Source organism: Erithacus rubecula (assembly GCF_903797595.1).
Source record: "Erithacus rubecula genome assembly, chromosome: 10".
NCBI classification, from domain to species: domain Eukaryota; kingdom Metazoa; phylum Chordata; class Aves; order Passeriformes; family Muscicapidae; genus Erithacus; species Erithacus rubecula.
The window spans coordinates 10569631-10596726 of record NC_136662.1 but is presented as its reverse complement, the minus strand read 5'-3'; the positions used below and the strand labels follow the sequence as shown (position 1 = coordinate 10596726).

The following is a 27096-nucleotide window of genomic DNA, read 5'->3' as shown; positions in this document are numbered from 1 at the left end:
GGTTTTAATCTTAATTCCACTAAGAAACTAAATGATTATGTTGATACTGTGTTGATATGGCATTGCTGTCTTTATTTGTCCATCTGTTTTTGAAATGAAAGAAGATTGGAAACAGGAACAGGACCCCCTTCACTTGTCTGAGGATGCCTCATAAAATTTTGCTAACAAAAATCAATTCAAAAGCTGGTTAGTCGTAAGACACAAGTCCACAGGAAATCAAACTTCAGCAGTTCTGATGTTTACACAAACACCTGGTAGTTGGGTCATGCCCAGCAATGGTTGGATTACACCGAGCTGGCTGGAAACAGTTAGAGGTGCTGGCAGCGTGCCCTGCCCACCTCCCACAGGTTCCCACTTCTGCAGCAGGAATGGCTCAATGCTCATTAATCAGCTCCTGGGTTTCTGCGTTTTGCAGATCGGCGCATTAAGGCAAGCCAACATCAGTTTCTGTTCAGGCTTCAGCCAGAGCATTCCTGCTCTGGGAGATGTCTTGCAAGAGAGATCAATTTACATAGTGGAGTAGATGCCTTGTCAGTTGCAGCTTAAACTATAGGGTGAGATATATATTAATACATTCATCATTATTTTGTTAGAGGAGAATTTTTAATTTATTGATCAGAAATCATTAATGGAAATATAAAGTTGAGATGGCTTGGATGTGGATGATAGTGGAAGAATGCCAAGAGGAATAGTCATGACTATTACATTTTCTTGTTGGTGAAAGACTGTCTATCTATCATATTTAATTTTGTCAGTGTAAGTCTCCTGTTTTTCAACACACCTCAAAAATGTCAAATTACAAAGTAATATGCCATAAATCGCAGCATTGAATTTAGTAAATAGCACGTCTCAGCAATCCCTGTTCTCTCTGTGATGGGTGTGTTCCCCATGGCTCTGTGCTGTACAGTGCAGGGCACGAACGGTCGCATCAGCATTTTCCCCGTGACATATTTCAGAGAGCCGAGCTGTGTAAGTGCAAGACAGTGACTAAACTGTTGTTGGAAGGTGAGGTGCTCTGCCCGCCTGGCCTTTACGCTGTCCCAGCACAGCCACCGTGTAGCCCGAGCAGCGCTCAGTGCGCCCAGGGCGGCGCTGGCAGGGGCGGTGCGGGCCGAGCGCTGCGCCCGTGCGGCTGCGGAGAGCGCGGGAGGAGGAGGCTCGGAGGAGGCGGCGAGCGGAGCGCGGCGGCAGGTGGCGGCGGCTCGGCCCCTTTAAGGCTCCGGCTGCCGTAACCCGATCCCCGCCGGAGCATCCTGCGCCCGGGAAGGGCTGTCCCGTCGCCGACGCGGCGGGGAAGGCATGGAGGAGGAGGAGGCGGCGCCGCAGCCCCCGTAGCCCCGCTCCCAGGTGCGGCGGGCGGGGAGGGAAGGCGGTGGGGCGGAGAGGGGCCGGGGCTGGCGGGGCGGGGGCGGTGCGGCCCCGTTCCCCCGCCCCGGGGGCTGTGCGGAGCGGAGCGGCCCCTGCCTTCCCTCAGCGCGGGGCTGCGCGGGGCCGCCTCCTCCCGCCGCCGCGGCAGCGCCTGGCCGCGGACGGGGCGCGCTGCCCGTGCCGTGCCGTGCCGTGCCGTGCCGTGCCGTGCCGGGCATACTCTGCTGGCCGTGCCGTGCCGTGCCGGGCATACTCTGCTGGCCGTGCCGTGCTGCCCGGTGCTGCCCGCGCTCTCCTGCCCGCCCTGCCCTCCCGCCGGGCGCCGCTCGGGGCCGGTGCGGACGGCGGGTGCCCGGCACGCCGAGGTAATGAATGCCCCCGCCGTCAGCCCGGGGCCTCCGCGCCCGCCGGCTCTGGGCGGGTTCTCTTTCGGGGGATTTGCGACTCCAGACTGCCCGCGGGCTTTGGGGAAATTCGGTCAATGGTATCGCTGCTGCCGCCTCACCCTCGGTGCCCTGACATTATGAGAAGCGTGCTTTATCTGCCGGGTGTTTCGGTGTTCTAAGAGCAGAAAGCCGAGTGGAGTTTAGGGTGTGAACAGCCTTAAATAGAAAGGGAACGGCTAAAGTGTGAGTAGCTTGAATTTTATTGTGTTTCTGCTTAACGCTGCTTACTGAGCTAAGTAAGATATCAAACGAATAGGAACTGCCATTCAGAACCCAGAGCCCAGCAAAGCTCTAGCACTGCAGATGTTTTGTTACTGGGCTTATTATAAAATGTGGAAGCCCAGTGTTGCTCTCTGCAGATTGCTCTGCCAAGTTTTACAGCTATTGGATTTGGCTTTCAGTTTTAAGCGGATCAGGAGAGCACAGTACTTCACGCGATGTCCTGGTATCAGTAGCAGCTTTACGGTGTAATCTTGTTTGGAAATTGATCCAACTCATCTTGAAATCCAGCCTCAAAGGAAGTCAGGACTGTGGGCCTTAAACCTGGCACTGCATCTTCTGCCCATGGCTTGTGGCTATACTGTTATGTGTCTTATTTTTATGATGTGAAAAATTGATGTGGAAACAGTAAGATGAGAGAAGGTAAATGCTAAATGCTTTTGATGGTACAACACTTGATAACTTTCCTGCTCCTTTATCCTCTTTCATTAAGTGTCAACTTGTTTCTATCAGGAGTTCATAGTGTTATCATATTGGGGGTGAATGGATTTTTTTTTCTTCTAAATTTCACATAGAAACCGAATTGCAGAGAAACCACTGCATGTTAATAACAAATGAAAACCACTGTATTTTTAGCTCTTGTGGAGTATGAGAAAAATCCTGTGCTATTAGCCTTTTCAAAGTTACTGGGTCAGTAGAGTAATTTGAAATCACACCAGGCACGTAAGCATTGCCTTGCTGAAAAATGTTGGTTTCAAGTGTTTGGTAATGTTTATTTACCTAAAGGCTCCATTGAAAAGCTACAAGAGTGAAGTTGTGATCATATGTAGTTACTGTCTAACCAAATGGGTCAGACAGTTTTTTTGGGTAAGCAAGGCAAATACTAATGGTGAAGAACCAACCTGTATATTGTGCTGTTTTTCCTGCATTACAAAGTAGTTACACTAAACCTCCTCCCCACCAGCCTCCCATTAGCTCAGACCCCATATCAGCTGACAGAACAGTAATCAATGACTATGCAGTTTGGCTGATAAAGTGTCTGCTCATACATAATCCACAAAGTTCTGTATCTTGATCAGACTTTGCTGTACAGCTACAAGATGATACTTGGGAAAAGTATCTGTGTACCACAGTGTAGTTGAAGCTGCCTGGCTACTAACTTTGGCCTCTGTCAAGGAAAATTGTGATCAGAAGCTAATTATGCTTGTTTTAAATCAACAAGCTCAATAGAACAAGCTGTTTAGGTTCAGCAACATGAATAATTTTTCTTGTAAATGAGAGGAAAATCTGGTAAAAACCAGTAAATTTTAATGTTAAACAGGATGCACTTGAAAACAACCTAGAGATATGAGAAAATAACAACCTATAGATATGAGATAATGTTTATAGCTGAACACATGCGACATGCTGTATTTACACCTGGTTCTTGCACTGAATTAAAAAATGACACTATTAATTGCTGAGATAAAACATAAAATTATTCTGGACCTGGTAGTTACTATACTTAAACAGCATCTTGATAAGCATATATGAAATGAGGCTTGCAAAACTTGAGCATCTGTGAGACCAACCACAGAGGCTTAGTGATTAATTTTTTGTCTGTCTCTCTTCTCTAAAACCATCATACCTTTCTCCTTCTTGGGCATCATGGTTCTGCATATGCTGAAAGTCAGGTCATGCACTTTTCATGCTAGTACTTTTTTAAAAATTAGTTCCCTCCACAGGCTCATAAGGAGAAAGATTAGTCTTCTAATTTCTTTCAAGGAGTGCTTGCAAGGTTTGTTTAATTCCATAATCTGTACTAAAATGATCACCTATCAAAAGCTAAAACATGACTTACCTAACATAATCTTCTGGTACTAAGGAAACAAAACAAAACATGGTTTTGTCTTGTCCAAGAGATTATGTCGGTGTCTTTAAAATGCAGAGATACTAGTGGTCACTGCAGACAAATAAAATGTAGCATCATGAGAATTGCTGTATTTTAGTCAAAAGGATGAAGCAGATGTGGTTAATGCTCAGTGGTTTTTCTATTTTTCTGAAGAGAATTGTACTTAACCTGGATTTTGGCTTCCTTCATTAATTAACCCAACTAATTTATTTTTTTTTCTTCCACGGTCCAAGAGAAGACTTGGTTACTACAAATGAGCTAATGTAATAACAAAGTTTTGTCCTTGGGGTTAGAATCTGGAACTGGACACTATGCAGTACTTCTCAGTGGGTTTAAGCTGATAGATACTAAATAGTTTTATTCCTTCAAATGCTAAGGTTTTAGAAAATTGAGCTTAACACCCATTGTCTCTGGTACTTTACTATGTGAAAAGGACATAAAGTTTGGTTTGTGTTTTGTGTCTTGGTCAGTGGAAGCAAATGGAGAAGTATGTGGAGAACTGAGAATACTGAATATTCAGGATTGTAATTGAACTTGAAAGTTTTGGTAGAGTAACATTAAAAAGTATGCAGAACTTATATGCTGCTGCACTAGAACAAGTGATCAGAAAACAGTTGGAATCAAATTAGTTTGGTGCAATGTACTGCAGAGTGTGTACATAAAGATTTTAGTTTAGATTTAAAATGCATTTATGAACTCAATCTTCTGATCATCCCCTGTGATTTGTGTTGTGTATTGGATTCCTTTAGGGTTCAGCTGGGCAGGAAGATAGGCCTAGGAGCACATCAAATATGTTCCAAGAATTGGGGAGTCCCTAGGACAGAATTAAAGCTGGTCTGAAGTAAGCACTTGAAATCCACATGATGGAGGCAGGTTTCACTCAGCATATCTGCTCTTATTTGTTCTGCATTCTGTTTTTATACGTGTAGCTCTGTGAGTACTAGTCAGAGGAAGTTTTATTGTCTTCAGTTCTGGGAGAATAAATAGAAAAGAAAGACATAGAGGGGGAAAAGTTTCAGACCATTGAACCTTCTTCTTCTAAATCTTTGAAGATGAAAGTATACTTTTTCTGATCTGCGTGTTTCAATATACTCAGTATTTACATCCCAAAGTAAGAATATTGTACTTAATTTTTAAAAAGTTATTATTTTGTTATTATGGTGGACTTTTTTGCCTATTTTTTGCTCCTGAAGTTCAAGTTTCTTATCATCTGCAATGCAGATACAATTTCAAAAATCTAAGGCATGTTCACTCATTCTGTAATGCATGTGAAATAAAGGTGGACATAAATGCATTTTATCATTGTGTCACCTTTGCTGACCATTAAGTTGCTGTAGTAACATCAAGTTATGCTGTTCTAAGAGTTTTCATTTTATTTTCAGATGTTTTCTTAAGTAAAACTAAAATAAGTGACAGTGAGTTTTTTATAGGCATTTAAATAATTATTTAATCTTTTGAACTGAAGCCATTTGGCTTTTTTCCCCTTTCCAATTCAACTTAATATAAATTGACATTTTTTGAGGTTGTAACTTTTGCCAGCCTTGGAGTGCAAACCACTTTACTGTCAAATTGGAGATGCACATCAGAAGTTTGTGACTTCTGGGAAAATATCATTCTGTGTTGCAAATACTGGCAACTCAGGAAAAATGACAGAAGCATTTAGAGACCAACACTTAAGTTTGGAATTGTTTTGGTATTTAGACCTCATGAAATGGCTGAGCAGCCACTGAGCTGTGGTGACAGGAGACTTTCCCCTGAGTGTGAAGATGTGCCAAGGTTAGAGTTTTGTGAAGGAAGGAAGCTCAAATGTGACAGTCTGACTGTCACAGGGACCAGCTCTGGCTGAGCACGGTGTGAATTGGCAGCTGCTGTCTCTGGAAAGTGTACAGAGCTGCTGTGAGGCTACTGCTTCTCTGGGCTGACCCAAAAACCTCTTTTCTGTGCTTACCTGATTCCATTGTTGTGTTTTAAAATCCTGTTGGCAGCAGTCAATCTGGCAATAATGAAACAAGTTTTAACTTTGGAGGTTCTGGGATGGGAGTGGAGGCTACAGAGCTGATGGTTGCCCTGGTCACTGGTCTGCACTGTCTTTCTGTGTAGATAAAATACATACAATTTTAGGCCACAAAAACATGTAATATGAAAATGTTGAAAAAAACCCAAAACACAACTTGCCTATCTAAAAGTTTGGGCATACTTTTATATTGTTAATGCTTAAGTAGAAACATTGAACAAGTAGAAGTTTTTACTGAACAATATTTCTGTCAAAAAGTTTGCTGTCAAAAACACTTTCTGTATTTGCTTAAAATAGTTAAATGGACAATAGAGTGAAATTACCTTCTGCTTCTCTTCACAGGCTGAAGAACAATGGCTTCCTTCAGCAACCTGACCATTGGCATTGCTGTTGCCAGTTTTACTATATTTCAGCTCCTGTTCCACTTTTTAAGTTCTTGGGTGTCAACACGAATCACACCTGGTTTTAAGAGTCTCAGCCAAAAAAGGAAGATCGAATGGAATTCAAGGTAGAGTGTTCAGAACAGCAACAATTAATGACCTACCTAAAATCCTGGACACCTGAACCACCTGTGTGTGTATGTGTAAGACTGAAGAAAACCCTGTTAGTTAAATGTTTGTAAAGATCAGAGGGCTGGCTCTAGGCACTGGATAAATAATGCACATGAAATGTTGAGGCCCTTTCATGGAAACACAGCATTGTTAATATTTGTGCATTAACTGGTTTGTTAGACAGTGATGCCCAAGTGAAGGTTAGTACAAAAATAAAACAGTGACTGGTGAGAGGTAAAAAACTCAAAGGAAGCTCTGTGATGCTTCTAGTAAGAGAAGAGAGAAAGCATTCATTTCCAAACTTGTATGAAAATCAGAACTATTGCAATTTATTCTAAATCCCAGTGTATCTGTGCTTTTTGGAGCAAAGCAGCTTGCTGTCAGTTCTGGTGCTACTACACTACAAACTGTTTTACATAGGTAAAGGTTTTCTAAGGAATTTAACAAAGGTTTGGTGTAGCATTGAAGAGAGTAAGGTTCATGTGTGTGTTGTTGGGAAAGGAGATTGCAGGAGGAGGAGGGGGAAGCTCTAGCAGACACAGGGTTCATGTGCAGGAAGGAGTTGTGGAAACTCAGTCCTAAAACATTCCTCACTCCCTTTGTGTTTCTGCACTTCCATCAGTGGGATGGATCCACGGCATTTTACTTGTCTCCTCACATACAGGACTTCTAGAAACTTGCTTGACCTGTGAGTCTTTTACGCCATAAAGGAAGTGTAAGATAGTAACTGAAAATGGGATGATCAATGAAGTTTTATTTGCAACATACTACTCTGAAACGATGTGTCTAGTACACAAGGTTCTCCAGTTGAAATTAATTGGTACAGTATAACTTCGAGTAGGCTATTATAACTTTAAAGTATTTTTTCAGGTGTTTCCCAAATTTAAAGCTCAAAAATGTATACTGTGTGGTTGTCTCTGCACTCAAAATGCATTAGTTGCATTTCTATTCCTCCTCAGTGCTGTTTAGTATCAGGTGGATACTTTTAAAGTTGTTTCCATTGTTCTAGGCCGCATTAGCAACTCAAATAGCCTTGCCCTTCCATTTGGCAAGTGTCCACTTGCAGTGTTCTTAAAGGCACCATCTTGATTTCAGTTCCATCTTTGAATAATTAGCTATCTGCCAGAACAACTGTGCAGGATGCCAGTTCACAGTATCAGTGTAGCTTAGGTTTATCTCTGTTACAATTAACAATAGAGCAGCCAGGGAAGGTAAGTGAAACTGTTTCCACGTGAAGCTGAATTGTTGTCTATAAGCCACATCAAATGGCCTTTAATTGCATAACAGGCTTTATGAACTTGCCCCATGCCTGGTAGCGCTATGCTGGTCTAGTGCTTTGCATAATAACGTCAATTGTTTTACACATCACAAGTGTGCTGGAAATAAGCTGCTCCATAATCTCTGGGCTACTTTGTAATAAGGTGTTTAACTGCTCAACTTGATACAGTACCCCAGACTGTCCTTTTTTACCTCTTTGCACATTGTTTTTCTTTGGGGCTGATAGCAGGATGTTAGCACGCAGATGGGTTGAGATCCTGAGCTTCATCCATGTCAGGAGTTAGAAGCAATGAAACACAAAGCATGGCCCATCACATCTTGTGGATGTTATAACTGAGGAGGGCATGAAGGGAAAGAAGGGCTGGCTGTGCTTGTTATTTCAGCTCTGCTAACCAAACAGTGTTTTGTCACATTGCCCCGTCACTCCAGTATTTCAGCAAAATGAAGAGAGGCCTCAAGGAGTACCTTGCAAGTTCAGAGAATGCAGATGAGTATGTATTTATTCTGCAGGTAGAGGCAGCTACTATGTCTCAGTGAAATCAGTTGGTTTCATTTTAAATTATTTAAAAGTAGATGGTTGTTATTTTGTCCTGTATTGAGCTGGTGCAGGGAGTGCACACACAAGTGATTCTGTTGGCAGTGCTAAGGAAACTGGCACAGAGGATGGTTATGCATTTTTATCAGCTCAGCTGGGTCTGGAAGAGGGCATCTGTCTCAAATGAGCTGTAGCATTGAAAATATATTGTTACAATTTGGAGGGCTTTGTAATCAAGCATTTGAGCTGCAGCTCTTGACTGTATTTTCCATGCTGTCAGTTTGTTCATTCTGACCTTCCAAGAATTATGAACCAATAAAGTAATTGCTTCTGGCATCTAAAGTATGTGGACACACAAATCGAGTCAAAAACTATTTGGTCACAGATGTAGTATAACTCTTGAAGTTGTTGTGCATATATTCCTGTCACCTCTCTTATAATACATGCTTTTATTGCTATTAAGTAGTTGTGGTAAAAAAAAATCTATTCAGTTATAAAGGAGCAAAGCTGCAACCTAGCATTGCAACTTTTTTTTTTTTGTTTGCAGCTTAATAAGGAGTTAAAGGATGCAAGCTTTGAAAAAAAAAATTCAAGGAAATGAACAGAGCTTGATAGCTTGACCTAGATTCCTTATTAAAATGGACTGTTGTACTGTTTCCCTTCTGCTACATCTTCTATGGAGAAGCTTCAAAGTTCAGAGCTAAGGAGGAAATCTGCTTTTTCTTTTATTTCACCCCCATTAAGTGCTCTGCTTGTGTATAGCTTGTATTCTAAACACTAAGGTTCAGATAAACAGCCTCTTCAAAGACAAATTGCAACTGTAAACTAATGAGCTATATTTTAGGACAAATTTTCCTTTTTTCAGCATTATCCTCTCCTCAAGTTCAAAAATTCCAGGTACTTCTTAAACACTAGTATTGCATGCTGTGCTTTATTTTTATAAAGAAAGAAACGTTTCTATCATTTAAAATCATGTGTTACAAGAGTAGACCTTTTAATGAAACTATTAGTTATCATTAAAATGTGGAGATTAAATTTTCTTTCTTTGTTGAAAGGAGAGGGCAGAAGTGGAGCCTGTGCTGTAATGATTATTAATTGTTCTCATCCAGTTTTTGACTACTCATATTATACTAATCTCCATTAATTTTCTGGAACACTATTGAAAAAGCTGCTGAAAATAGCACAGTGACACTCTTTAAATAAATTGTAAATACTGTTTCTTTTATGAAAAGTTACAGAATCTTCTACTGCCAGTAGAGCATAATTTAACTTCTGGAAATAGAGTAGGGATTATAACCTCTTTCTTTGCAAGGCTTCTGCAGGAAATAAGATGTTTTCTTCAAATCTTGCATGGTAGAGCTTAAACTCTTGGGAGTGCCTTAAGGATATCTAAAATATTAATGACTTCCAAATACACGTGTTCAATGTGTACAAAGACAAGAATAGTAACTAACAGCATCTGTATATTTGTGTGTGTATTGTTGGTGCTGTGGATATGGTGTGTAGTGTTTCCAATCATACAGCACTGAACTTCTCATCTTTCAAAAACTATCTATGATTCCCTATGGATAATTTTTCACATATTTTTTTTTTTTCTTTCTAGTTACACTTGGAAAGTGGGAAAGCAGAGAGTAGCTGCACAATATTAGGTGCAGCTTGTAGTTGTATTAAACCCATGGCTAGAGCAGGAAGGTTACACATTTTGGAGCCATGCCCATTGCATTGTTCTACCTTCCAAGAATACATGTGGACTGAAAGGGCAGGAATGGCCCTGGTCTGTGTGCTGGCAGAAACCCTGCTGGGACTTCTGTAAATAGATATTTCTCTGTAAGTGCATGCTTTTTAACATGCACAGTTTATCTACACTGTGCATGCAGCCTCTAAACTGGAGACTGTTGTCTTTGGGGAAAAAATGTGTCTAGTGCCCAGGTAGGGCAAGGCAACTTTGATTATTGTGACTTTTAGTTTATATTTCCCTTGTCCAATACAAAGCTGCTAATTGATATAAACCTGCAGCTATTATACCTTGGGTACTCAGCACAATGTCCTGTTATACAAGTTTTCTCTTTGAAAATCAGAATCTACTACAAATGCACTAGAAATTCTACCTGAAGTTTAGGATTTTTGATTTAATGCCACCTTCCAGACCCAAACTAGACTTGTTATAGGTCTTTTATTTGGTGCCTGAAAGGAGAAACCTTTTGTTGCAGAACTCCCAGGCTTATCTGAGTATGAAATTGCTTACATATTTTCCAGCAAGTGGGACAATACAGAAAACATTTGTTAGAGGGCTAGATGTCATACTGCCTTTAAGGATACATTATTATATGGGATAAATGGAGGAAAATTTACATCTCTGTTACTTTTAAGACTCTACTTTGTATCCAATATTGCCAATCCCACTCCAATCTAATAGATTCTTTCTGACTGTGTTTTCCTACCTGTCATTGTATAAGTGGTTGGGTGTGGCATAGAGAACAGATGATTGTCTTCCACAGAAGTGTCTGGATGCAGCTGAGAATGCCTTTGGAAGCATCCTGGCTTCAGCACAGTGTGGAAGTTGTGACTGGCAGTACCTCCTTGTGACTGTGATCTCTTTTTCAGGACAGTGTCCACATTCCACGCCTTGGTGGTTGGAGGGTTTTGCCTGTATATTTTATTGTATGATGATGCTGTTAATGCTGACCCTCTCTGGTAAGGCATGCTACATATATGTTGTGGTTACACAATAAAATAACATAATTGAGAAGAAAAAAAAAAATCCTGCAGCGTATTAAGTACTGAATGATTGTTTCCTTTTCCATTAAAATATGCAGTTGTGATGTGTTCATTTTTATGTCTGTACTATTTGAAAATTTGATAACTATTGTGTCAGTATTAATGGCTTAGTTCAATATGTCTCTGTGAAGTGGAATAGAAAAAATGCAAGCAATTTATTTGAAATAGCATATTAAATTACTAAAGAATAAACTGTAACTATCTGCTGTTTACAGTAATCATTTTAAAGTGAAATTGAAAAGCTGGAGCAGATCTGAATAGTGTATATCTGTGTGAAAGCAAACATTGTATTGTATTGAACATTGCACATTGCACAGGGTTTGGGCTCAATGGAGAGGGAATGTGGTGTTGCTGTCAGGTAATCCCTGAAAACAGAGTAGATCATAACAGACTGGAGGATTGGTGAGCTCCAGGGAAGCATCAGCTCACAATGTGTGTGACATTTTTTGATGGTCTAGGACTTCTCATTAAACTTTTCCTTTTTTTTTCTGTATGTACTAGAGACTAACATAGATGATGTAGAAATTGTTTTTGTGGTGGTGAGAATCACATGGTAGAAAATGTGGAGGTGGTAGAGATCAGATAAGGAGAGGGAGAAGACGTAAATAAGTGGATTAAGTTGTACCTTCATAGGAGAACAGGCTTTTTCCTATGACTGTTCACATTCATTACAGTTTTTCAAGTTTGATATTTGATTAGCATTTTATATGACTGTATCTTCAAAGAAATTTGAAGAAAGTCATATGGACTTTTGTTTGTTCTACCTGGCTGTTCACATGTCATCCATTTGTCACATACCTCCTTAGCAATCACCAAAGAGATGATTCTTCCCATTTGCTTATTCAAGTCACTCCCTGTTTGTCACTCAAGGCTCTTGCTTGCATCAAAACTGGCCTGCAAACATCAGGGTTCATTAATTCCATTGCACCTTCCATTCAAGGAGATAAGTCAGGAAATCTGGATGATTTTAGGCTAAATTCTAAGTTCTCCATTAATTGAGAATAATTTGGGGTTCTGACGTGGGCCCTTCTTGAAGGGATGTGACAGATGGACAGTGCAGCCATTTATGTTGTTGAAGTGCTGGTTTAGAAAGCCTAGAAAAGATTTGATACAAGGTGACCATCTCTGGGAAAAAAAAGGAAAGTGAACCATTCCCTGTCTCATCCAGTTAAGTCATGTCTACCATTATCAAGAAACCAATTTCACATTTCACTCAGTCCTTTGCACATTCTCTGGAGAATGTGAAGGCTCTTGAGTGCAGGCTTAGTCCTGGTGGTGATGTGCTGAAGTGTGTTGGGACCCCTTAGAAGTTTAGTTATGATGCTGCTGCTGCAGCTGGGAGCTCTCCTGTGAGGACTCTATATAAAGAGTATCTGCTCAAGTTATGAGAACATATCTGTCTATACTCTATGTCTAAACCTAAAGAAGCACTCAGCCCACAACATATGTAGCTCATGAAATCAAGTTTTGAAGCCATGGAAAAATGTTTCCATTTCAAGCTCTATTTAAAAGAACTTCTATGGCCAATCTTAAGAGAGAGTGAATTCCAGACTCTCCTAGTAATTACTTTTCTTCACCTAACAGCAGAATTTTGGTTTTGTGTGTCTTATTTTTCTGTAAACTACCCTCTCACTGAGGGGATCAGTTAGTTTTAGACACTAAGAAAGCTTTAAAATTTAGTGATCAGATTGTAATAATACAGGAAATCTCTCCACTGCTCCATTCCAATAGGATTAAGAAAAAATAGTTAAGTACTAGCATTTTTACTGTGTTCTGGCTGAGGCAGACTTTGTATTGGGGTTGGCTGTAAGCACAGTTAGGTTCCTTTTGTCTGGAAATGTTTATAACAAGGATTGCTTTCACAGCTTGTCTTGAGCAGTCAAGATTTTATTAATCTGTTGACCTCTCATTTGAAGCTCAATTCATATTAAACAAAACATAGCTAGATTAGTTGTACAACTGAATTAAAAAATTAATTAACAGTCCTTATACCAAGGAAGAAAGACTTGCTTATCAAACTCCTCAAAGCAGGAATGCACAGAGCACAGTGGAGAGAAGAGCAAACATTGCTTGCTGTAATGTGGATGCTTCCCTTTTAGAGCTGTAGTCACAGGTTTGGGTTTGTTGAACATTCTAGGGGAACTTAAGTTGTGTGTGTGCTACTAGCTTTGCCTGCTGAATGTTTTGTTTCCCCAGAAGGGAAGGGATAGGTGTGGAAACTACTCTGAAAAGCATTTCTGCTCAAAGCTTCTTTGGCTCTAGAGAACTGGCAAATAATTCCTTTCCTATGTCCTTCTACTCTGTTTATCCCTATAAGCATCCATCTGATTATGAATATGAAAAGCACCAGCTGAGCAAGATATTTTTGTCATCCTTACTGAAGTTTTAGCACTGGCAGAAAACAAAAATGGAGACAGAGTGTGTCAGTTAAAGGGCTAAGAGACAGCCACTGGGCTGTTGTCTTTTATCCTCAGCTTCCTGAGAAGCCAGCACAGAGTGCTTGATGGGTTTCAGTTCAAATCTCCAGCAAGGCTCTTGGGGCAGTCTCTGTGCCAGGGCAGGGGTTGATCCTGATTAGGGTAGTTAGTAGGTGTCTTGTATCTGGGTGGAAAAGGAATCCACTTTTATGATTAGAACCTTTCTTAACCAGATTGCATAAGCTCTTAGAGATGAGCCAAGAATAATGTGTCCTGATGGACATTGTATTTGAGATGTGTATGTCCTTTGCAAATTAGACTATAACTATGTATTTTTGGTATGTTTACAGGGGTGACCCTTCAATTGTGAAGCTGAATATTGCTATTACCACAGGCTACCTCATTTCAGGTAATTATGCAAGATACATAACATGCATGACCTGTTTATTTATATTGAGTCACTATACCTATATGTTTATCCTGAGCCACTGTGGTGAAGATGAGATATGTGCATACAATACAGTCTCTACTGTGGCTTTTAAAATTGCTGATGGATTTGTGGGTTGTGGTGAAATCACAGGATCTTGGTAGCAGATTTGAAAGATGGAATATCTCCCCAAGCACTGAGGAAATGCCACTGTGTGGCTTTGTGATGGTTTGATGTGCAACCACCAGCTCCAGCTCAGTTTTGTCCTTTGGCCAATTGAGAAGGTGTTAGAGCAGTGCCCTTCACCCTCTTCACAGTGCCTATAACTCATAGTTCTTCTATCATGTGTTTCTTCCTGTAATCTCAATACTGGCAGAAGAATTTTAATAACCCTCAGTACAAGCTGAGGCAAATGATACCAAAGGATCCTGCCTGACCATCTTTCAGTCTCACTTTAAGCCAAAATTCAGTCATGTATAAAGCATGGTAGATTTTAATTATTTACTTTGCATGTTATTTATTCCTACGTATGTTTTATGTTCTTAATTTTGCTGTCAACTAAAATTGGCATGAGAATTTTGCTACAAAATGCTTTGGAGCTTTCTTTTATGTTTTGTGGGGATAATACTGGCTTATCAAAGCAAAAACTTGTTGTGACTTGGACTGTTTTCAGTGAAATCTGCTCATGTTAGTATAAAGTCTCTGGTCAGAGACTGGGCCACAGATTGGTTATCTCATATTAGATTTCTCAGCCCAGTGGAAGTGATAATCTGGTGATCAGCATACTCTGTTACACTGGGCATTACTTTGTGTCTGGGTTTTTTCATAGCTTCAACTACCATGTTTAAATTAATCAATATCTATTTTTGAATAATTATACATTAAACTTTCATTATGAATTAATGAATGCCTTTGAACAGACATCTCAGCCTGACCACTCATTCTCTCTCACTTCCCTATATAGCTGATGTTTAATTATTAATAGGAAGTGAGCAGCTATGTCAGATGATGTCGAGCCCTGCCTGAGGACAGCTAATATTAAAGAGATCAAGGCACACACAGTGGCCTTAAGAAAGGCACAGGGGTAAAGTCTTTGATTTGAAACCTTGGTCATTAATATTCCGGTCCAAAGTACTTATTTGAAAGTAGGGACAGAAATTACCTACTCCAGTACAGAGAACAAAGTCTTCTGAATTCTCAGATTATCCTGGGAGAATAAAGATTTTTTTTTTTTTTTTTAAATTTTTTGTTGGTGATGGTGGTTCTTTTTGTTTATTTTATGTTAAAGCTTTCTTTTTAATACTGGCTTGGGTCTGCTATGTTACTTTTGCAGTAATTAGAACATTTGGATTTAATAAAGCAAATATGCTTCTTATTCCAAATTCTTCTTGAAAAATATCTTTGGTAAATGGTTCCAAATTTGCTAATGTACTTTACTTTTTTATTCAGAGGTTTTCTGTAATAGATCTCTGCATTTGTTGCATGTATTTGTATGTTTGCTATGCCCCCTAGAGACCTGCCCTTTTTTTTTTAATGTAATTTGTTCCAGGTTTATTTGTTCCAGGAGTCATAAGTGTGAAGTCACTATGAGATTCAGGATCCACCTTTTCCTTCCAAAATACTTCAGCTGAAGTTATTGCATCTGTATTTCCATTGATGTGGAAAGTATTAATTTATGAAAATTATTGGGAGAATACTGTTTTCTAATGCTTTGACTGAATAAAGACTTTAGGATAAAGATGTTCACTTCAGAGATCATTAATTCAGAGGGTTTCTACTGATGCCATATCTTGGTATATATCTAAAACTTAGAGAACTATTCTGAGGTCAAAGATTGTATACTAAATAGTTCTTTATAGTTACTTCTGTTCTCTTGTAGATCTATTGCTTATTATTTTCTACTGGAAGGCAATTGGTGACAAATTTTTTGTAATACATCACTTGGCAGCTCTGTATGCTTACTACTTTGTACTGGTGAGTGCTGTATTTTCTTGTAACATAAGCAGAGGAGATTAAAGAAACAGCTTTTATAGACCTCACTTAATGCTGAAAAAAAATTCACTTGTTAATGAAAGGCATGTTTATACTTTGAATCATTATTTTAAAATCTTTTTATCAGTTATTTGTGGTAAGTGCATGCCTTTTCAATATTACACTCCAACAGAAATATGCAACTTTGTTGAACTTAAAAACCTTTCTCAGGTTTTGCTGTAAGAGATTGACAGAAAGGCTTTTCATATGATTATAGAACAGGGTTTTAAATAAAACCACAAGCTTGAATATTTGGTTGGAAGGTTAGAAGGAAATGGTTTCAAGTGGTTATGTTCTGCTTCTGTCTCCCAGGTAACAAGTGACAGGATGAGGGGAAATGGCCACAAGCTGTGCCAGGGGAGGTTTAGTTTGGACAGTAGAAAGAATTCCTACACTGAAAGAGTGGTCAGGCAAGTGTTCAGGAAAGGAATCACCATCCCTGGAAGTCTGAAACATGTGGATGTGGCACTTGGAGATAGGGTTTGTGGTGAGCACACAGAGCACAGTTAATGATTAGACTTGATCTTGAAGGTCTTTTTCAACCTTTGTGATGGTTTCCCTGCCTACTGTGTGAATCCCAGGCTTTTAATATTAAAAATGTTGAGATGCCAGATTACTGTCAGATTTCCCACGTAGTGGTTTAAAGGGCTGAAGCACACTGACAAATAAATACTCTGTTTCTGGTTGAAGATAATTAAATTTACTGAAATTATCATGGATGAAAGTTAATTAGAGCTGAAGCTTAGATAAATGAAAATACCACTACCAAAGCTAATCTCCCATGCAGAAAATTCATTAGTTGTTTCTGGAGGAAACAGAAAGCATAATATTAATGTGAACTTCTTTAAAAGCGTTTATTGCTATGTAGATATAGCTCTGCCTGTGGATGTCAGTGTGTTGCTATCAATCTGTTGTCTTCAGAGAAAGTTACCCCTAATTATGTAATTTCCAAATTGCCTTTTTAGGATAGGAAAGAATTTGATTAAACACATAGATTTTCTGTTTGGTGTAGTGCAAACTGGCATGAAAAGCTTGAAGTAGTGGGTGTTTGCTTGTTTGGTGGGGGAAAGAGGAATCATGACACACACATCAGGAAACCCAAGGAAATTAAAAAACCCAGTCTTTTTTATCTCTACGTCTGCAAACTGCTGCTTACCCAGCAATTGTGAAGTGGGTACTGTTTCCTGCACAATCAATTGATAAGGCAGATGAAAGTGTCCCCTGAGGGAAAAGCTGAGCTGGAGGGTGTGTGGTGTGGATGTGCCCCATGGAGGAGCTGGGCACGGCAGGCAGAGCTGCTGGCAAGGGCCAGCCCTGCCCTCTGCAGGAGGGAAGAAAGGGCTTCATGCTTTGGCAAAATGTGTTCCTGAAACAATGCAGGCAGATTTTTCTTCAGCATACAGTGTTTGGGCTTGTTTAAACATGAAAAATCACAAATATTTATAATTCTTTCTGACAGTAATGCCATCATGATAATTAGTGATCTATGACTACTTGTGCAAGTCTTCTCTAGTTAGATTTTCATGGGCATTTGAGTAAGAAGCTACTGCTTGGAGATACCTGAAGGGCAATTGCAGCTTTTGTGATAAAACTTGCTTTGAAAGTGCAAGAAAGATGCCACAGCTGGCAAACTCTGTTTGATTAAAGAAGTTGAGATGATGTATCATTCTGTGTATACTTAAATGACAATTTGGACATCTCCATTGTTGATTTCTTTGTCTGTTTTGTTTTCTAACCAGAGCGAAGGTCTTCTGGCTTATTTTGGGAACTTCCGTCTCCTTGCAGAGTTCTCCACTCCTTTTGTCAATCAGCGGTAAGTGCTTAGGGAGGTTTTCCATACTTCTAAAATTTAATCTGCATTGCTATTTCTGTCACTTAGGAAGTTTTTTTATAGTTGTCCAATGTCTGCTGAGAGGGAGTTTATATGTATTGAACTAAGGATTACTGTGTGAAAGTCTTTTGCTGTGAAAACCTTTCGCTGCTGTAGATGCAACAGTATAAGTCATGCATTCATCCCCAAGTTCCTTTTTAGATTAGACCAGGCTTGGTGTGAAATGCCAGCTTTTTATGAAAAGACCAAACAAAAAATTAACAAAGAAAATATTCTTTATTAACTTTTGTATATTAATTTAATTTTTATAATAAAGCCATCTTCAATATGGATGTTTTTTTCTTGGTATCATGTACGACGAAAAGAAGCAAGATATTGTCATCAGAACCCTAGAATGGAATTGCACTGCCCTGTGTAATTTGAAGTTTATTTTCCAATATTCCACACATGTAGATCAATATTAATATATGCATATGAATATCTAGAATAATATAAGTGTATATCCTTTATTTGATTTTAAAAATAGTTCTGCAAGTTATTTTGAGGACTTAAGTATATCTGAAATGGTTAGTCTTCACACCTGTGATTAGAGAAGAAAGGGGCAGAGGCTTCTCCTACAGAGCTCATAGAGCTGCCCTGGCAGCTGGTTCAGGTGTTTTTGCCTGATTTGCTGCTGTATCAGAGAAGGAGGCTGATAATGCCCCATTCTGCAGCAAGGAGAAAGCTGTCATTGGAGTTTGATGGTGCTGTGGGGAGGGTGCCTCTCTCCTTGCTCTGCAGCCACCAGGACACAGCTGGGGTGGGGATTTGTCCCAGACAGACCACTTCAGGTGAGGGGCTTTGGTACACAGCAGGGCTGCAGTCTTCTCTTTCACCAGTTTTTTGCAAGGTAGGATGAGAACTTTCAGTGTTCCAGATGCCTTTTTCTTAACCATATGTTTTGGGGTGTATTTCTGCTTTACTGCTTCTGCATGTGTGGCATTTGTTTTCCTTTCCAGATGTCTGGTAGAGAAGGGATAAGGCAAATAGAAACTATTCCTGCTGCAGCCAGGCTATTGCCCATTACTGCATTGTGACTCTAATCTTTATGACACTGGGCATTCCTCAGAGCTCTTACCAAAGAAAAAGATTGTGCTGTGGTCCCTTTTGAACATTAGTTTGGCAAACTGGAACTTACAGGACAGGGTGGGATAATGGAGTTCTCCAGAGGCTGCTGCCCTCTGCCCCAGTGCAGTTGGGTGGGAGATATCAGTCTGTGTACACAGAGAAACTAAAGACTAAACAAACACTTCATCAAACCTAATGAAGGAAAAAGGGTTTCTACTGATATTCATGTCCTAGTGAATGACTGTTGGCCCAGCTCCTGCCAAGACAGGATGTCATCCTGGCTTCAGGTGGGTTCCTACACTGATGTTTACCTGTCAGACTGTGGCCTTAGAAAGAATTGTGGTACAGCTGGCTATTAAAAGTAATTTATGTTATACTTTTAAAATGCCTATGGTGAGATTATGGGTCTTTGAATACTGACATTTAGCACTCTCCCAAAAAAGCAGAAATTGCTGCAGGAGATAATAAAGTCCCTTGCACTAAGGGATGTCATCTCATTAGTGCATGATTTTTTTTCTATTATATTTTAAGTGAATCAGACCCTTAAGAAAGTAAGTAATGGATAATGATAATAACTTACATTATGTTTCTTGTTTGCATTCTTAGTCTACCAAAAGAGCTCCTATTAAAATATAAAAAGATATTCTAATCTTAGAACTGTCTGTGTATTTCCTGTCTGTGTTGTTAGGGATCTCTAATTGGAGGTTGTCTCCATGCCAAGCATTTAGATCTTTTAATGTTAGTATCAGCATTTATGTAATTAATTCTGAACTGTGTGGGTAAAGTTGTAATGGTAAGTGTTATTTACAGACTTTTTTTTTTTTTAAATTTGCTGGGAAAGGGAAGTTGGTAAACAGATGTCTGATTACCTATACTGGCACATTGTAGTATGTTTGAAAACCAATTTTTACATTACCTTTTTGACTCTGCATTGTATATCATTGAAAGTAAAGGCTTTGATTGTAAATCTGACCCAAACATAGCAGGTCTTTCTCTTCATCATGTCACTAAGTGTTTCTGTGTGAGGCATCCTGTTTCTGGGCTGGACTGCTGCCTCAAGTGCCTGGATTTAATTGTCCTACTTGCATGCTTAATGGATTTCTAGAATATTTCTGTTAGAGCTGGGTATCTGGAAAATCTTTTTAGTGTATTTATAATTACCTAGGTTGTGATCTGTAGGTAATTAAATTAAAAATTACTTTTTAAACCAGGTTTAGAACTTTTTCTGTTAAATAATTTTAGCCTTGTATCTTATTGGAGAAAAATGGATTATTTCATTCTTTTCCCCATCCTCCATTATGAATACAGTGATTTAAGTTGTTTTGCTCTGGTCCTGGCTGCCATTGCTGCACAAATTTTACTTGTTCATTCTGGTTTAAGTGTTAATGACAAAAGGAACCTTTTTCAACCTTCAGGTTCTGTATGCTAAAGAATAGATAAGTTATGTCAGTCTACTATATCTAGGAATAAATATGCAACAGTTCTTTTTTAAAGACAATTTATGAGCCAGCAGTAGATGGAGAGGCAGTTTTTAGATTTATATTTTTCATTGAATAACATTCCAAGTTGTGACATGATCAAAAGTTCACAGTGTCTAGTTCTGAAAATGTTCTGGATTTCAGAAGAAGCAGTCAGAAAATCCCAATTACAAGAAATTGGAGCTTTATCTGGATTACCAAATCCAAATGCAATTTTAGAGTTGCTTTCAGTGAGACAAAGAATTTTAGCTGCTGTTGGTATAAACTATAATAGCAAGTAATAAATATGTCATGATGATTTTAAAAGAGTTTTATTATTGTATATTACACAACAGTCACTGAAATGCACAGGGGTTGTCAAGTGGTTCACAATTCATATCAAGAGTTTGTGTGTATTATTCTGGAGTATACTGGATATTATACACTGCTTAAGTGGTGGGGAAAATGTGCAGAAGGATTTGTAACTCAGCCAAGATAAAGTGCAATAATTTAGAAATTATAAAGGTCGAAGCAATTAAGCAATTAATGAATAAAAAATAAGCATGAAGTAAAATAATTTTTAATGAGATGGCTTCAAGTCTGCCTGGTATTTGTGAACACTTCTTTTGCAGGTGGTTTTTTGAAGTACTGGGATATCCCAAATCTTCAAAGGCCAACATCATCAATGGCATGCTGATGACAGTTGTGTTCTTCGTGGTGAGGATTGCCGTCATGCCTGTATATTACAGCCATGTCATTTCTTCATTTGGAACAGAAGGTTTCAGGAGATTAGGATTTGCAGCCCAGAGCGCCTGGATTATCTCAAGTGTTGTCTTGGATATTATGAATGTGATGTGGATGATCAAAATTGCAAAAGGATGCTGCAAGGTCATTTGTCTTATTGGACGGGAGGAAGCGAAAACTCACAGAAATGGAAAATCTGCCTAGAAATCATACATAAAATGAAATTTCTGCTATGAAAATAGTTTGGGTTCACTGAAACAGTGCACATTTCTGCCATGGGATGCTCCTGTCATGGAAACAAGGTATTACCTCTGTACTGACCTTACTCTTTCCCTAGCCACACTGCCTGCACGCCCAGGGCCACGCTTTGCGGATCCTGTCCAGTGAGGAACAAGAGCAGAAGCTCTCACAGATGAGTTCCACATGCCTGTTCCAAGCAGCTGCAAGCATCAGAAATTAGAAAGGAGCAGACTGGTTACTTGCTTATTGTCCACCAGTGTGTTCAAAATGTTTCTCTCAGGTTTCTCCGATTAAAATGTTTTATAAATCCAGTGATTAATGACATATCTGTTTTTTTAGAAAGTGAAAAATTCCCCAAACTCCTGATATGGTGCAATTTTCCAGTCACGTTTCTATGTTTTCTTCTAGGAAAAACAATCAAGATTTCATTCTTGACAACTTTTGAATTTTTGCAAGAAAAGCTAAAAATTTGGCTTTGATTCTATGAAGTCTTTTACTGCTTTTTTTTCTGCCTTATATGAATGCAAACCATTTTGGGAAATTTATGAAATAGTTTTATCTAAAATGCTGTATTATAAGACCACATGATACTTTAAAAGCTGTTAAAATTCTCAGTTTGATGGGAAGAATTACCATTTGCTGTGCTAGGTTAATGCAATAGTACATCTAAATTCCCCATGGAACTTTTTTTGTAAGTTAATACGGTAGATGATGTGGAAATGGCATAGTTCTTACTGAAGTGCTTTTTCCTTTGCTGTTACTACCTTTGAGAAGTGCTGCAATATTTCTCAGAGTATTTTTAACCATTAGCTCTTTGGATTCAAAGTTTAATTGCAAAGATATAAAAATCTTCTGGATATGTGATGTGTAAGTAATACTTTTTTCTTTTGCCACAAAAATGACCTATTTGATAGGAAGCATTGAGGATTTTTGTCACATTCTCCTTGTTAATCAAGTCAGAAATCTGAGGTGTGACTAAGAACACTCTTGAATTAACTGTGCCAAACTCCTCTAAAGCTGTATGGTAATTTTGTAGAAGGAAGAGTTGACCTCTGTAGACACAAATTTTATTTTTGTTTTAAACTGCATTTGTCAAGAGATACTCAGTTACTCTCTGTGAACTTGAAGGCTTGGAGATCATCAGGGAAGAATCTCATCATCTAGGAATAGTCCTAAATCTCATTTGTGATTCAATTTGAGGAAATTATGAGTTATGTTTTATTTAAAATTATTCTGAGAGCTATATTTATGTGCAGATTTGTCTTGTTTTGCTTCTTTTAACCAGAATTGTAACTGATTAACTTCTGCTTTATTCCCTTGGTGTAGGTGTGCTGGAAGCGATCATTTTCACTGACACCTCATATCCTGATTATTGTAGCAATCTGTTATAGCAGTTTATTTTTAAACAGAAATCATATTTACCCTGTATTGGGTGATTAGCCCTGTTTCCTCTGACAAAGCTGGGTGACAGGAGCTCTGCTCTCCTCTCTGGGTGTGAGTGCCCCGTGCTGGCCTCCCTGGTGAGGGACTTGCCATTCCCCTCTCCCAGAAATTGCATGTGACATCCAGAGGGCTGCATGGGCTGGAATGCTTTAACCAAGGCAGCTGCAGGGACTTTCCCCACTTAAAATGCTGTTCCTTTCTAAAATTGAGTATTTCAAACATTTTGGAGAAGTATGCTTCCAAATAGATGTCTGCTTTTCTTTTTAGGGAAGTAAGATGAAAAAATTGAGGAGATCATTTGGAGCAACTCTTAGGGTTGATAATTCATGAAAAGTTCCCAAAATTTATAATTTTTTACATTGATTTTAATATTTCAGTATTTTAAATATTTTGTTCTCAGTGGAGGCCATTCATTAAAATGATCTACTTCTTCCACTTCTAGATAGACTTGTGTTTGATAGGGGGGAAAAAAAAACCAAGTCAAGCTATAATAAAATTGATGTTAAAACTAGATATAGAAACAAAAAACAATCCAAAATTCTGCATACTCCACTCAGTGGGATAATTCTTTTAGAACAGCTAGTATTTTGGATTGCTGCACAAAATGAAAAATCTGTTTTGTAATGCATTAGCTTGAAATTTTATAATTAAAAAAACAAAAGTTATTACAGTCCTGATGCATCAGAAGAAAGTTTTCTTATGAAAAAAACTATTAACAGTTGTGGTTTCAACAAAGACTAGTAAATGGGCAGCAAAGTTGTGACGTACTGAATACAGTAGTACATAGGGCACTTTTTAGCTGCCAGTAAAAGCTTATAATACAGCACATTAGATAGCTGTGGCACCCATTTTTTAATTGCACTTTATTAATTTTTAAAACATGGTGAAATATTGATAAAATTTAATGTTGTAAGCTTGTGTCTTTGCTTTTTTATGCAAAAAGTAAATGCATGATAATTAGCATCGTAACAAATGCTTTTGAATGTAATATCTTATTAGTGGCTTAAAACTTCTATTTTTAAGAGATGCATTGTAAAAGCAGACTCTTGGCATGTCACCAAGTGTCTTTTTTGTGGGCATATCAAATGGAAGCAGTGACCCTTGTAAAAAATAGCTTGTTTTTCTTTTCTTTTCCATTCTTCAATACCAGGTGACATAAAATTAGCTCGCTGATCATGGGAGAGACTATTTGTACTGGGTAGGCTGTGTGTAGGAATGCAAGTTTCCCTTTTTTATGGCTTTAATTTTTCATCAAAAGATGAGTAAATACCACTTTCAGAACTCTACAGGAGAATGGTAGGTCAGGTGTTCTGTAACTGATTTGTGGGATCAGTGCTTGCAGAGAGGGGGAGTATACTTCAAATAGTTATTTTCTCAGAGAGTGTTTCAGTGGATTTCAGTGGAGAGTCTCACACAACAGGGATGCTGTGTGGGTTATCTGTGTGAATTTTTCAGTGGTAAGAGTTAAATCTCTGAAGCCTACTCTACCTCTGTAAGTACATGCTATCTTGAGTGAGCTCCATAATTTAATAACTTAATTTTACTAAAAATATAATTAATTGAATAATGAAATATATGCATAGGAAAATGAGGGGAGCTGACTTGATATATAAATTCTTAACAATTCCAAATTTTCTACTAAAGTTTTAAGATTTAAATTAGTTGCAGTGTTTGGAGGATAACAATTTCCATCTTTACTTTAAAAGTATTGTGAGAGAAGATTACTCATATTGCAGAACTAACTACCTAAGGGTAAAAGCTTACACAAGTGAGCAAATGCATTGAGGCAGGTTTAAAGAGGAGAGGAGGAGGAGACTTTGAGTACACACAGAGATCCTCCAGATGTCTTCCTACTGCTGTGGTTGAGACAACAGCAGACTGATACGTAGCAGAAAGGTTTAGGTGTTTGTGTCTCTGTTCATCATGGAAAATGAAATTTTATTCTTTAAAATTTTCAAGCTGTATAAAATGGAATACCAATTGTTGATTACTGTACGAAGAGGATTTTTTTCAAGGCCTTGAGTGTGTTTAAGCATATTTATGTACAAGTTTTCTGTAAACTACATTTAATACAGAAGTTTGAAAAATTGTTTTGTGATGCTTTTGCTGAGCCATTCAGAGGAAAATAAAGGGCTGCTTGACAATTACTCCAGCTTAGGGTCTGGTGCAGTGTTGGATGCTGCTGAAAGCCATGAATAAAGCAAATAGAAAGGGACTAGAATTTTCAGATGAAAAAGAGCATGTGTAAAAGACTTTGAAAAGTATTGCAAGCCCCTTTCATATATCAGTAGTCTACTGTACAGCAGCATTATCTGGCTACAAGGAACTCCACAAGGGAACATTTGTTCCTGGTCAAATTTCTCTGTCTATGGAATACAGGCAGAAAAAGAACAGTACTTCATTGCTGGTACCCTGATTGACATTAGTCAGATGGAAATAGTGATAATATTTATGAACTTTTAACATTCATCCACACCTGGATAAAATCTGTGTTAGACAGTTGAAGTTGTCAGGATTTTCTGAAAGCAACTTGAAAGTTGTTTTTATGGCAGAGAAGATGAAATATGTGCTGCCTGGGTTGTTTAGAGATCTGGGATAAAGCATCAAATCATACTTTTAGATGGTAACATTTGGTAAGGTTTCTTATCCATTAAAAATTTCTACTAGCTACCTCCTTTGAAAGTCTTGTTCTATTTATAATAACCAAGCACTTTATAGCTCAGTAAAGAATGGAAGGTAGCTATGAAGAATAAATTGTATTGTTTGGTACAAGAAATATTTTGGCAAAATTTCTTCTGAGAATGGTTTCATTGCGTGATGTCTTGCACTGAGGGGGCATCTGTTTAATACAAAGTATATACATTTTTAAAACTGGTTGTAAGTAAAAGAAATGTCTTTAAGAGAGTGAAGTATGAAGAGATCAGCATGGCTTGGTATCAACCACATAATGATTGTGTGCTATTTATAACTTCCTACTTACTGAAATTGAAAGTATAAAAGCAAATAAAATATTCTGTATTGTATCTTTATTTTTAATCTATGTGTGGGATGTCAAACATTGTACTTGTCTTGTGGACAGGACATGCTTTTATGAGCTGATGAATATTTAAGTATATGAGAATCTGCACCCAAATGGAACATGTTGCATGTAAATTGTCTTCTACGTTTTTAAATTCTGGTATTTTTAAAATTTTGCTAGATTTGAAAGCAACATTTAAATATGAATACTAAGCTGTAATACAGAATCAAAATTTTGAATGCAATGTGGTTTTGTTTATAGTAATCCTATTCCAGTTTCACAAGAAAAATCCATCAAATCATAGGGGGAAGGGAGGAAAAGGGCTAATCATGAGCTCGCCTATATAATTTGCACACTTAATATGCACACATCCAAATGTCCTGGATTTGTTTCTAGCATGCATTTACCAAACAGTGTTTTCTTCAGTATTGACACATACCTATTTATGTAGAATAAGCACAGCTAACCTGTTATAAAATCAAATTAGAAAGCCTGTTTGGAACAAATGAGTTACAAGTTAGGCATAAGTAATGGAGCCTGTAATTTGAAATGTTTATATGATCTATCTAAGAAAAAACTTGATGAGTTTATCTAACTTATGTTCAGAGCAAGGACGAAAATGGTAGATTCTGCTAGACTGATTTCTGGTAAATCTTGACAATCTGGTTTGCAGTAAATTCAAATACTGTCACAAAATGTCAGAATTACATAATTAAATTCAACTAGTAATGTGACCTGATTGGAGTAGCAATCCTTATCATGGCACAAGAACTTAAAAATGCAATATAACAATTCTGAAGATTGGTGATAAAAGTAATCCAAAATAGTAAGGTGAATTAAGTATTATGGGTTTAAATTTACTTTTTATTATAAGAAAGAATCTGAATTATTTGTTAGCATTTCAGTGATATTGTAAAGCATTTCTGTATTTTGTTTGAAAAGTTTAGGAGCTTGCATAAAATTATATTGGCTGATTTTTTCCCTTTGATATATGCAATAATGTCGATAAGCAATAAATTGCATGTTGTATGCAAGGTATTGGTACATCATAATAAAGGAAAGGAACACAGTTTCTTATTTTGTGAATTCTTCTTTCTTAATATAAGAGCTTATGCACCTATCATGAGTGCATCATGAAAGAACAGTTTTGGGGGGGGTTCAATTCTGAAACAACTGGTTTTTATGGTATCTTGAGATTTCATACTGTATCTCTTATTTATTTTAAAGAAGGTATATGAGGTCTGAGCCCCACTGTTGCTCAGGTGCTGGAATTTTGAACGCTGAAATTCTATGTAGGACA

The 27096-nt window shown here is 38.3% G+C and overlaps 1 protein-coding gene across 3 annotated transcripts; it reads left to right on the top strand.

The window, feature by feature from the left end:
- The first annotated feature begins 1151 nt into the window (after positions 1 to 1151).
- Positions 1152 to 26865, top strand: LOC306805814 (TLC domain-containing protein 4-B-like). Of its 3 annotated transcripts, none has more exons than XM_079313997.1 (7): positions 1152 to 1347; positions 6281 to 6446; positions 10907 to 10996; positions 13848 to 13906; positions 15804 to 15898; positions 17695 to 17768; positions 20983 to 26865. In XM_079313997.1, exons 2-7 carry the CDS (start codon positions 6292 to 6294, stop codon positions 21296 to 21298), a joined length of 789 nt encoding a protein of 262 aa, XP_079170123.1. In that variant the 5' UTR covers positions 1152 to 1347; positions 6281 to 6291; the 3' UTR covers positions 21299 to 26865. The 3 variants fall into 3 exon arrangements, with proteins under 3 accessions (XP_079170123.1, XP_079170124.1, XP_079170125.1); XM_079313998.1 differs by lacking the exon at positions 1152 to 1347 and adding an exon at positions 1716 to 1733; XM_079313999.1 differs by lacking the exon at positions 1152 to 1347 and adding an exon at positions 1958 to 2335.
- Positions 26866 to 27096: the final 231 nt, after the last annotated feature.